Here is a 12,509-nt window from a genome sequence, read left to right on the forward strand (position 1 = left end):
GAGAGTGAGAGAGAGAGAGGAGAGGAGAGGTCACCCTCTGAGGGGAAGGCTTGATGGGAAAACCCTTGTCTATTAACAGAAGCGTAAGAGGCTCCAGCTCACTGCTATGTAGCGTGATTACACACTTCTATTTAACAGAACATTCTCACAGTCCAAATATAATATCCTCTCTCCACGTCTTTCTCTCTCTCAGAGTGCAGCCTTACAGTCTGTTGGAAGTCTCTCTCTCTCTCTCTCTCTCTCTCTCTCTCTCTCTCTCTCTCTCTCTCCCTCTCTCTCTCTCTCCCCTCCCCTCCCCTCCCCTCCCCTCCCTCTCCACCAGTCCAACACTCAAACGTCTTCTTGAAATTCAGGAAGAAAAAACTAAATATAACACCACAGAGTGAGAGGTTTGAATATGAGGCAGGGGACTCTACTGGCCGAGGCAGGGGACTCTACTGGCCGAGGCAGGGGGCTCTACTGGCCGAGGCAGGGGGCTCTACTGGCCGAGGCAGGGGGCTCTACTGGCCGAGGCAGGGGGCTCTACTGGCCGAGGCAGGGGGCTCTACTGGCCGAGGCAGGGGGCTCTACTGGCCGAGGCAGGGGACTCTACTGGCCGAGGCAGGGGACTCTACTGGCCGAGGCAGGGGATTCTACTGGCCGAGGCAGGGGACTCTACTGGCCGAGGCAGGGGACTCTACTGGCCGAGGCAGGGGACTCTACTGGCCGAGGCAGGGGACTCTACTGGCCGAGGCAGGGGACTCTACTGGCCGAGGCAGGGGACTCTACTGGCTGAGGTAATGTATTGACGGCTGGGGCAGGGGACTCTACTGGCCGAGGCAGGGGACTCTACTGGCTGAGGTAATGTATTGACGGCTGGGGCAGGGGACGCTACTGGCTGAGATAATGTATTGACGGCTGAGGCAGAGGACTCTACCGGCTAAGGTAATGTATTGACTGTTGAAGCAGGGGACTCTACTGGCTGAGGTAATGTATTGACTGTTGAAGCAGGGGACTCTACTGGCTGAGGCAGGGGACTCTACTGGCTGAGGTAATGTATTGACGGCTGGGGCAGGGGACTCTACTGGCTGAGGTAATGTATTGACTGTTGAAGCAGGGGACTCTACTGGCTGAGGCAGGGGACTCTACTGGCTGAGGTAATGTATTGACTGTTGAAGCAGGGGACTCTACTGGCTGAGGTAATGTATCGACTGTTGAACAGGGGACTCTACTGGCTAAGGTAATGTATTGACGGCTGGGGCAGGGGATTCTTCTGGCTGAGGTAATGTATTGACTGTTGAACTATGGACTGTGTGTGTGTGTGCGTTGCTGAGCCTGTGTGTGTGTGTAGGACCCAGGTACTACTTACCCTGAGGAAGGAAGGGAAGCCCACTCCGTAGTATCCCACAGCAAAGTAGTCTGGCTTGGGTCGGATCACCTTCACAATGTTCTCGTAGAACTGAGCCTGCTTCCTCTGTAACAGGAAGTAACCTTCAGGAAGACTCAATGTACTGGTTGCAGAATACCATGTGTACACACACACACACACACACACACATTAACAAACAAACACACACACACACACACACACACACTGAAAGCCCCATGTCAAGGTGTTGTCCATATGATAATACATAGAGTTCTATACCAGTAGAATATACCACGTCTCCTACAACAAGAGGACAGTTTCTATACAGGTAGAATATACCACGTCTCCTACAACAAGAGGACAGTTTCTATACCAGTAGAATATACCACGTCTCCTACAACAAGATGACAGTTTCTATACCAGTAGAATATACCACGTCTCATACAACAAGAGGACAGTTCATATACCAGTAGAATATACCACGTCTCCTACAACAAGATGACAGTTTCTATACCAGTAGAAAATACCACGTCTCCTACAACAAGATGACTGTTTCTATACCAGTAGAAAATACCATGTCTCCTACAACAAGATGACAGTTTCTTACAACAAGATGACAGTTTCTATACCAGTAGAATATACCACGTCTCCTACAACAAGATGACAGTTTCTATACAGGTAGAATATACCACGTCTCCTACAACAAGATGACAGTTTCTATACCAGTAGAATATACCACGTCTCCTACAACAAGATGACAGTTTCTATACAGGTAGAATATACCATGTCTCCTACAACAAGATGACTGTTTCTATACCAGTAGAATATACCACGTCTCCTACAACAAGATGACATTTTCTATACCAGTAGAATATACCACGTCTCCTACAACAATATGACTGTTTCTATACCAGTAGAATATACCACGTCTCCTACAACAAGAGGACAGTTTCTATACCAGTAGAATATACCATGTCTCCTACAACAAGAGGACAGTTTCTATACCAGTAGAATATACCATGTCTCCTACAACAAGATGACAGTTTCTATACCAGTAGAATATACCACGTCTCCTACAACAATATGACTGTTTCTATACCAGTAGAATATACCACGTCTCCTACAACAAGATGACAGTTTCTATACCAGTAGAATATACCACGTCTCCTACAACAAGATGACAGTTTCTATACCAGTAGAATATACCACGTCTCCTATAAGTTGACTGTTTCTTACAACAAGAGGACAGTTTCTATACAGGTAGAATATACCACGTCTCCTACAACAAGATGACAGTTTCTATACCAGTAGAATATACCACGTCTCCTACAAGATGACTGTTTCTTACAACAAGAGGACAGTTTCTATACAGGTAGAATATACCACGTCTCCTACAACAAGATGACAGTTTCTATACCAGTAGAATATACCACGTCTCCTACAACAAGAGGACAGTTTCTATACCAGTAGAATATACCACGTCTCCTACAACAAGAGGACAGTTTCTATACCAGTAGAATATACTACGTCTCCTACAAGATGACTGTTTCTTACAACAAGAGGACAGTTTCTATACCAGTAGAATATACCACGTCTCCTACAACAAGATGACAGTTTCTATACCAGTAGAATATACCACGTCTCCTACAAGATGACTGTTTCTTACAACAAGAGGACAGTTTCTATACAGGTAGAATATACCACGTCTCCTACAACAAGATGACAGTTTCTATACCAGTAGAATATACCACGTCTCCTACAAGATGACTGTTTCTTACAACAAGAGGACAGTTTCTATACCAGTAGAATATACCACGTCTCCTACAAGATGACTGTTTCTTACAACAAGAGGACAGTTTCTATACAGGTAGAATATACCACGTCTCCTACAACAAGATGACAGTTTCTATACCAGTAGAATATACCACGTCTCCTACAAGATGACTGTTTCTTACAACAAGAGGACAGTTTCTAAACAGGTAGAATATACCACGTCTCCTACAACAAGATGACAGTTTCTATACCAGTAGAATATACCACGTCTCCTACAACAAGAGGACAGTTTCTATACCAGTAGAATATACCACGTCTCCTACAACAAGATGACAGTCTCTATACCAGTAGAATATACCACGTCTCCTACAACAAGATGACAGTCTCTATACCAGTAGAATATACCACGTCTCCTACAACAAGATGACAGTTTCTTAAAACAAGATGACAGTTTCTATACCAGTAGAATATACCACTTCTCCTACAACAAGATGACAGTTTCTTACAACAATATGACAGTTTCTATACCAGTAGAATATACCACGTCTCCTACAACAAGATGACAGTTTCTATACAGGTAGAATATACCACGTCTCCTACAACAAGATGACAGTTTCTATACCAGTAGAATATACCACGTCTCCTACAACAAGATGACAGTTTCTATACAGGTAGAATATACCACGTCTCCTACAACAAGATGACAGTTTCTATACCAGTAGAATATACCACGTCTCCTACAACAAGATGACAGTTTCTATACAGGTAGAATATACCACGTCTCCTACAACAAGAGGACAGTCTCTATACCAGTAGAATATACCACCTCTCCTACAACAAGATGACAGTTTCTATACCAGTAGAATATACCACGTCTCCTACAAGATGACTGTTTCTTACAACAAGATGACAGTTTCTATACCAGTAGAATATACCACGTCTCCTACAACAAGAGGACAGTTTCTATACCAGTAGAATATACCACGTCTCCTACAACAAGAGGACAGTTTCTATACCAGCAGAATATACCACGTCTCCTACAACAAGATGACTGTTTCTATACCAGTAGAATATACCACGTCTCCTACAACAAGATGACAGTTTCTATACAGGTAGAATATACCATGTGATTAGATTGAACTCACCAAGGAGGCACTGAGCTGCTCAAAGTCAAACATCTCATTCTCATACTGGTCTGCCAGCTCCTTTCCTAGTACGATGGCTTCCTCCCACATCTAAACACACACACACACACACACACACACACACACACACACACACACACACAGGATATGAAAGAACAATAATATATATTAGTCATTGTATTTAGCTGTAGACAGTCCTGCCTACTCCTCAATCCCCTCCCTCTCTCCCACCTCATCCCCTCCTCCCTCCCCTCCCTCTCTCTCCCACCTCATCCCCTCCTCCCTCCCCTCCCTCTCTCTCTCTCTCCCACCTCATCCCCTCCTCCCTCCCCTCCCTCTCTCTCTCTCCCACCTCATCCCCTCCTCCCTCCCCTCCCTCTCTCCCACCTCATCCCCTCCCCCCCCCCCTCTCCCACCTCATCCTCTCCTCTCCTCCCTCCCCTCCCTCCCACCTCATCCCCTCCTCCCTCCCCACCTTCAGTAGCATCGGGGAGGTCTTCCTGACTAAAGCCCCTGCGGTCCCTTGCTCTGCTGAAGATGGGACAGACAGACAGATATTTCTCCAGATTGAGTCATCTGAGAATGGTCTGCTCCTCCTGTTTTTATAGAATGGCATCATGCAGGCACATGATCTACCCTCTGACTGTCTGTCAGTCTTGTGGCTTATGGTGATACTGAGGTGGCAGGAGAGGAGGGGGTGGAGAGAGGAGGTTAGAAAGGAGGATGGGATGGAGGGAGAGAAGATGTAGGGAGAGAGGAGGATGGAGGGAGAGAGGAGGATAGGAGGGAGGAGTGGAGAGAGGAGGATGGGATGGAGGGAGGAGGGGAGAGAGGAGGATGGGATGGAGGGAGGAGGTTAGAAAGGAGGATGGGATGGAGGGAGAGAAGATGTAGGGAGAGAGGATGGAGTGAGAGAGGAGGATAGGAGGGGAGAGAGGAGGAAGGGATGGAGGGAGGAGGTTAGAAAGGAGGATGGGATGGAGGGAGAGAAGATGTAGGGAGAGAGGAGGATGTAGGGAGAGAGGAGGATGGAGGGAGGAGGGGACAGAGGAGGGAGGAGGGGAGAGAGGAGGATGGGATGGAGGGAGAGAAGATGTAGGGAGAGAGGAGGATGGAGGGAGAGAGGAGGATAGGAGGAAGGAGGGGAGAGAGGAGGGGGTGGAGAGAGGAGGTTAGAAAGGAGGATGGGATGGAGGGAGAGAAGATGTAGGGAGAGAGGAGGATGGAGGGAGAGAGGAGGATAGGAGGGAGGAGGGGAGAGAGGAGGATGGGATGGAGGGAGGAAGGGATGGAGAGAAGATGGAGGGAGAGAGGAGGATGGAGGGAGGGAGGAGAGAGGGGGATGGAGGGAGGAAGATGGGAGGGAGAGGAGGATGGGAGCGAGGAGGATGGAGGGAGAGGAGGATGGGAGGGAGAGTGAGAGAAGAAGGGAAGTTGGGTGGTGGGGCAAGGAGGGCCAATAGAGGGCTTCCAGAGGAGGGCCAATAGAGGGCTTATAGAGGAGGGCCAATAGAGGGCTTATAGAGGAGGGCCAATAGAGGGCTTCCAGAGGAGGGCCAATAGAGGGCTTATAGAGGAGGGCCAATAGAGGGCTTCCAGAGGAGGGCCAATAGAGGGCTTATAGAGGAGAGACAGGATGTTTTAGGCGTCTCCACGTTGCCTCTCTGGACCGTTGAAGGAGGATCAGATAGAACAGGTCCCAAAACATCTGGAACACGCTGAACAAAAAGGTGCAGCTCACTAACTCTGTCTACCTCTTTAGTCTCACCAGACCTACACACTCTCTCTGGACACCCCCCCTATCTATCTCTTTCACTCCCCCTCTCTCTCTCTCTCTCTCTCTCTCTGGACACCTCCCCATCTCTCTCTCTCACCACCCCATTCTCTCTCTCTCTCAGCCCCCCCACCTCTCTCTCTCTCTCTCCCACCCCCCCTCTCTCTCACCCCTCGCTCTCTCTCAACCACCGCCCTCTCTCTCACACCTCCCTCTCTCTCTCACCACCCCCCCTCTCTCTCACCCCCTCATCTCTCACCACCACCCCTCTCTCACCACCTCCATCTCTCACCACCACCCCTCTCTCACCACCACCCCTCTCTCACCACCACCCCTCTCTCACCACCCCCCCCCCTCTCACCACCTCCCCTCTCTCACCACCTCCCCTCTCTCACCACCTCCCCTCTCACCACCTCCCCTCTCACCACCACCCCCCCTCTCTCTCACCATCCCCCCTCTCTCAATCTCTCACCAACACTCACTTTGTCACCAACACACACACTATCTCTCTCTCTAATACACACCCTCTCTCCCCCCTCCCATCACCCTCCTCCCTCTAGGTACCTTGCCCTTGTCGAAGAAGTTGATGATCTCCTGGTAGAGCTGGTCCTTCAGTTGTCCTTGTGTGGAGGCCTGGTAGCCGTCTCTCTGGGTCAGGTGAGCTGCACACGGCTCCTCAGACCACTGCAGGGACAGAGATCATGTTACCTCTATAGAACAGACCCTGTAGATACAGATCATGTTACCTCTATAGAACAGACCCTGTATAGTATAATATTAACTGTAGCTGAGCAGTATACTCTATCAGACTATATCAGAATTAGATTCCTCAATAGAGCTAAACATTGATCTACAGTGGGGAGAGGAGGAGGAGAGGAAAAGAGAGAGAGAGGAGGGAGGAGGAGAGGAAAGAGGAGAGGAGGGAGAGGAGGGAGGAGGAGAAGAGGGAGGAGGAGAGGAGGAGAGGAGGAGAGGAAAAGAGAGAGTGAGAGGAGGGAGGAGGAGAGGAGGGAGGATGAGAGGAAAAGAGAGAGTGAGAGGAGGGAGGAGGAGAGGAAAGAGGAGAGGAGGGAGAGGAGGGAGGAGGATAAGAGGGAGGAGAGGAGGGAGGAGGAGAGGAAAAGAGAGAGTGAGAGGAAAAGAGAGAGTGAGAGGAGGGAGGAGGAGAGGAGGGAGGAGGAGAGGAAAAGAGAGAGTGAGAGGAGGGAGGAGGAGAGGAAAGAGGAGAGGAGGGAGGAGGGGAGGAGAGGAGGAGGGGAGGAGAGAGAAGGAGAGGAGGGAGGAGGAGAAGAGGAGGAAGGAGGAGAGAGGAGGGGAAGAGGAGGAGAGAGGAGAAGAGAAGGAGAGAGGAGGGAGGAGGAGAGGAAAAGAGAGAGTGAGAGGAGGGAGGAGGAGAGGAGGGAGGAGGAGAGGAAAAGAGAGAGTGAGAGGAGGGAGGAGAGGAAAGAGGAGAGGAGGGAGGAGGGGAGGAGAGGAGGGAGGAGGGGAGGAGAGGAGGAGGAGAGGAGGAGGGGAGGAGAGAGAAGGAGAGGAGGGAGGAGGAGAAGAGGAGGGAGGAGGAGAGAGGAGGGGAAGAGGAGGAGAGAGGAGAAGAGAAGGAGAGAGGAGGAGGAGAGGAGGGATGATGAAAGGAGGGAGGAGGAGAGGAGGACGGAGGAGGAGAGGAAAAGAGAGGAGTGGTGGAGGGGGGAGGAAAGGAAAGGAAAAGAGAGGTGGAGTGGAGGGATGAGGAGAGGAGAGGAAAAGAGAGGTGGAGTGGAGGGATGAGGAGAGGAGAGGAAAAGAGAGGTGGAGTGGAGGGATGAGGAGAGGAGGAGGAGAGAGATAACTTATGGAAAAGCTACATTAACACATCAGATATTGATTTATGCAGTGATAAAACCATATTAATTATCACACATTGTGCTTCATTCTGTAAACAACAGGGAGATGGAAACATTTCTGCTGACCACACAGTCCTCTCCTCCAGTCTCTCTACCCACTCTAATTATTAACGTTGTGAGAGGCTGGAAAGAGGCCGGCCAACAGGCTAGATGCAGCGATCCTATTGGCTCCCCGGTCCCAGCCTCGGTAACCCTACTAAGGTCCTGTCACAACTGATTCATTGCCACGGTAACGTAACTGACATTCCATGCTGTTGTTGAACAAGAGAGAACGCACCGATCTCTAGGTAAAATCGAATTAGGTAGCGGGGGCCGTCCCAAACGGCACCCTAATCCCTATATAGTGCACTAACTTTTTGGAATGGGCCATGGTAAAAAAAAAGAAGTAGTGCACTATATAGGGAATAGGGTGCCATATGAGATGGAGACAATATTTACATAGCAAAGCTGGCGCCGTCTGTTGAAGTGACGTGACCTCCACATTTTCATGTACGGTACAGTGCACTGTGGGAGAAAAGCAACGGCTCGCAGATTTGACGCTACTGTGGGCTTAGAAACAGCCTCGGAAAAATCCAAACGGAACCGGGCCACGTTCCATTGGCCAATAAGCAGGACAACGAAGTCTTGATCCTGTTTGGATTTGGAGACTAGCTTTTATATAAAGGAAGGTTGGATTCCTTTACATGGAGTCTAAGGTTAAAGGTCAAACAGCCTGAATTAAAGGGATCCTGCAGGACGATGGTTATTATTGATTCCGTTATAGTTTGAGCAGCTCCTCCGTGATTAAAGAGAGGAGAGGTGTTTACGTCCTGCAGGACGATGGTTATTATTGATTCTGTTAGTTTGAGCAGCTCCTCCGTGATTAAAGAGAGGAGAGGTGTTTACGTCCTGCAGGACGATGGTTATTATTGATTCTGTTAGTTTGAGCAGCTCCTCCGTGATTAAAGAGAGGAGAGGTGTTTACGTCCTGCAGGACGTTGGTTATTATTGATTCCGTTATAGTTTGAGCAGCTCCTCCGTGATTAAAGAGAGGAGAGGTGTTCACGTCCTGCAGGACGATGGTTATTATTGATTCTGTTAGTTTGAGCAGCTCCTCCGTGATTAAAGAGAGGAGAGGTGTTTACGTCCTGCAGGACGATGGTTATTATTGATTCCGTTATAGTTTGAGCAGCTCCTCCGTGATTAAAGAGAGGAGAGGTGTTTACGTCCTGCAGGACGATGGTTATTATTGATTCTGTTATAGTTTGAGCAGCTCCTCCGTGATTAAAGAGAGGAGAGGTGTTTACGTCCTGCAGGACGATGGTTATTATTGATTCTGTTAGTTTGAGCAGCTCCTCCGTGATTAAAGAGAGGAGAGGTGTTTACGTCCTGCAGGACGATGGTTATTATTGATTCTGTTAGTTTGAGCAGCTCCTCCGTGATTAAAGAGAGGAGAGGTGTTTACGTCCTGCAGGACGATGGTTATTATTGATTCTGTTAGTTTGAGCAGCTCCTCCGTGATTAAAGAGAGGAGAGGTGTTTACGTCCTGCAGGACGATGGTTATTATTGATTCTGTTAGTTTGAGCAGCTCCTCCGTGATTAAAGAGAGGAGAGGTGTTTACGTCCTGCAGGACGATGGTTATTATTGATTCCGTTATAGTTTGAGCAGCTCCTCCGTGATTAAAGAGAGGAGAGGTGTTTACGTCCTGCAGGACGATGGTTATTATTGATTCTGTTAGTTTGAGCAGCTCCTCCGTGATTAAAGAGAGGAGAGGTGTTTACGTCCTGCAGGACGATGGTTATTATTGATTCTGTTATAGTTTGAGCAGCTCCTCCGTGATTAAAGAGAGGAGAGGTGTTTACGTCCTGCAGGACGATGGTTATTATTGATTCTGTTAGTTTGAGCAGCTCCTCCGTGATTAAAGAGAGGAGAGGTGTTTACGTCCTGCAGGACGATGGTTATTATTGATTCTGTTATAGTTTGAGCAGCTCCTCCGTGATTAAAGAGAGGAGAGGTGTTTACGTCCTGCAGGACGATGGTTATTATTGATTCTGTTATAGTTTGAGCAGCTCCTCCGTGATTAAAGAGAGGAGAGGTGTTCACGTTGCCATCGTCACCTAGTTATTTCTGGAAGTGCTGAAACGACATCAATCACACTGACGCTGTAAATTCAACATCCTCAGCCAGGTTTCCTACAAGTCTGTGTCCCAAATCACAACCCATTCCTTATGTAGTGACCAGGGCCCTATGGCCAATGGTACACTATTCCCTACGTAGTGCACTACATTGACCAGGGCCCTATGGCCAATGGTACACTATTCCCTACGTAGTGCACTACTTTGACCGGGGCCCTATGGCCAATGGCACCCTATTCCCTACGTAGTGCACTACTTTGACCAGGGCCCTATGGCCAATGGTACCCTATTCCCTACGTAGTGCACTACGTTGACCAGGGCCCTATGGCCAATGGTACACTATTCCCTACGTAGTGCACTACTTTGACCAGGGCCCTATGGCCAATGGTACCCTATTCCCTACGTAGTGCACTACGTTGACCAGGGCCCTATGGCCAATGGTACACTATTCCCTACGTAGTGCACTACGTTGACCAGGGCCCTATGGCCAATGGCACCCTATTCCCTACGTAGTGCACTACTTTGACCAGGGCCCTATGGCCAATGGTACCCTATTCCCTACGTAGTGCACTACGTTGACCAGGGCCCTATGGCCAATGGTACACTATTCCCTACGTAGTGCACTACGTTGACCAGGGCCCTATGGCCAATGGTACACTATTCCCTACGTAGTGCACTACTTTGACCAGGGCCCTATGGCCAATGGTACCCTATTCCCTACGTAGTGCACTACTTTGACCAGGGCCCTATGGCCAATGGCACCCTATTCCCTACGTAGTGCACTACTTTGACCAGGGCCCTATGGCCAATGGTACCCTATTCCCTACGTAGTGCACTACTTTGACCAGGGCCCTATGGCCAATGCTACACTATTCCCTACGTAGTGCACTACATTGACCAGGGCCCTATGGCCAATGGCACCCTATTCCCTACGTAGTGCACTACGTTGACCGGGGCCCTATGGCCAATGGTACCCTATTCCCTACCTGGTGCACTACGTTGACCAAGGCCCTATGGCCAATGGTACCCTATTCCCTACGTAGTGCACTATGTTGACCAGGGCCCTATGGCCAATGGTACCCTATTCCCTACCTGGTGCACTACGTTGACCAAGGCCCTATGGCCAATGGTACCCTATTCCCTACGTAGTGCACTACGTTGACCAGGGCCCTATGGCCAATGGTACCCTATTCCCTACCTGGTGCACTACGATGACCAAGGCCCTATGGCCAATGGTACCCTATTCCTATTTGCACTACTTTGACCAGGAACCATAGGCTGCCATTTGGGATATAGACTAGGAATGATAATTCTCGTAGTACATTATTTTATCTATATAGTGGACCATAGAGAGAGAGACCAGTCACATTATCTATATAGTAGACCGTAGAGAGAGAGACCAGTCACATTATCTATATAGTGGACCATAGAGAGAGAGACCAGTCACATTATCTATATAGTGGACCACAGAGAGAGACCAGTCACATTATCTATATAGTGGACCACAGAGAGACCAGTCACATTATCTATATAGTGGACCACAGAGAGACCAGTCACATTATCTATATAGTGGACCACAGAGAGAGACCAGTCACATTATATATATAGTGGACCACAGAGAGAGACCAGACACATTATCTATATAGTGGACCACAGAGAGACCAGTCACATTATCTATATAGTGGACCACAGAGAGACCAGTCACATTATCTATATAGTGGACCACAGAGAGAGACCAGTCACATTATCTATATAGTGGACCACAGAGAGACCAGTCACATTATCTATATAGTGGACCACAGAGAGAGACCAGTCACATTATCTATATAGTGGACCACAGAGAGAGACCAGTCACATTATATATATAGTGGACCACAGAGAGAGACCAGTCACATTATCTATATAGTGGACCACAGAGAGAGACCAGTCACATTATCTATATAGTGGACCACAGAGAGAGACCAGTCACATTATCTATATAGTGGACCACAGAGAGAGACCAGTCACATTATCTATATAGTGGACCACAGAGAGAGACCAGTCACATTATCTATATAGTGGACCACAGAGAGAGACCAGTCACATTATCTATATAGTGGACCACAGAGAGACCAGTCGCATTATCTATATAGTGGACCACAGAGAGAGACCAGTCACATTATCTATATAGTGGACCACAGAGAGAGACCAGTCACATTATCTATATAGTGGACCACAGAGAGACCAGTCACATTATCTATATAGTGGACCACAGAGAGAGACCAGTCACATTATCTATATAGTGGACCACAGAGAGACCAGTCACATTATCTATATAGTGGACCACAGAGAGAGACCAGTCACATTATCTATATAGTGGACCACAGAGAGACCAGTCGCATTATCTATATAGTGGACCACAGAGAGAGACCAGTCACATTATATATATAGTGGACCACAGAGAGAGACCAGTCACATTATCTATATAGTG

The 12,509-nt window shown here is 48.4% G+C and overlaps 1 protein-coding gene across 1 annotated transcript in view; it reads right to left on the reverse strand.

Moving 5' to 3' along the window:
• Nucleotides 1–12,509, reverse strand: part of LOC110513667 (dedicator of cytokinesis protein 1) — a 527,949-nt gene that overhangs the window by 100,590 nt on the left and 414,850 nt on the right. Inside the window, exons 32-34 of the mRNA XM_036990103.1 lie at nt 6,605–6,724; nt 4,267–4,356; nt 1,349–1,453 (exon numbers count right to left, since the gene is read on the reverse strand). Coding sequence (XP_036845998.1) covers nt 1,349–1,453; nt 4,267–4,356; nt 6,605–6,724 — 315 coding nt within the window. The remainder of the gene's footprint in view (nt 1–1,348; nt 1,454–4,266; nt 4,357–6,604; nt 6,725–12,509) is intronic.

This window comes from Oncorhynchus mykiss, chromosome 1 (genome assembly GCF_013265735.2).
Source record: "Oncorhynchus mykiss isolate Arlee chromosome 1, USDA_OmykA_1.1, whole genome shotgun sequence".
Classification (NCBI taxonomy): Eukaryota; Metazoa; Chordata; class Actinopteri; order Salmoniformes; family Salmonidae; genus Oncorhynchus; species Oncorhynchus mykiss.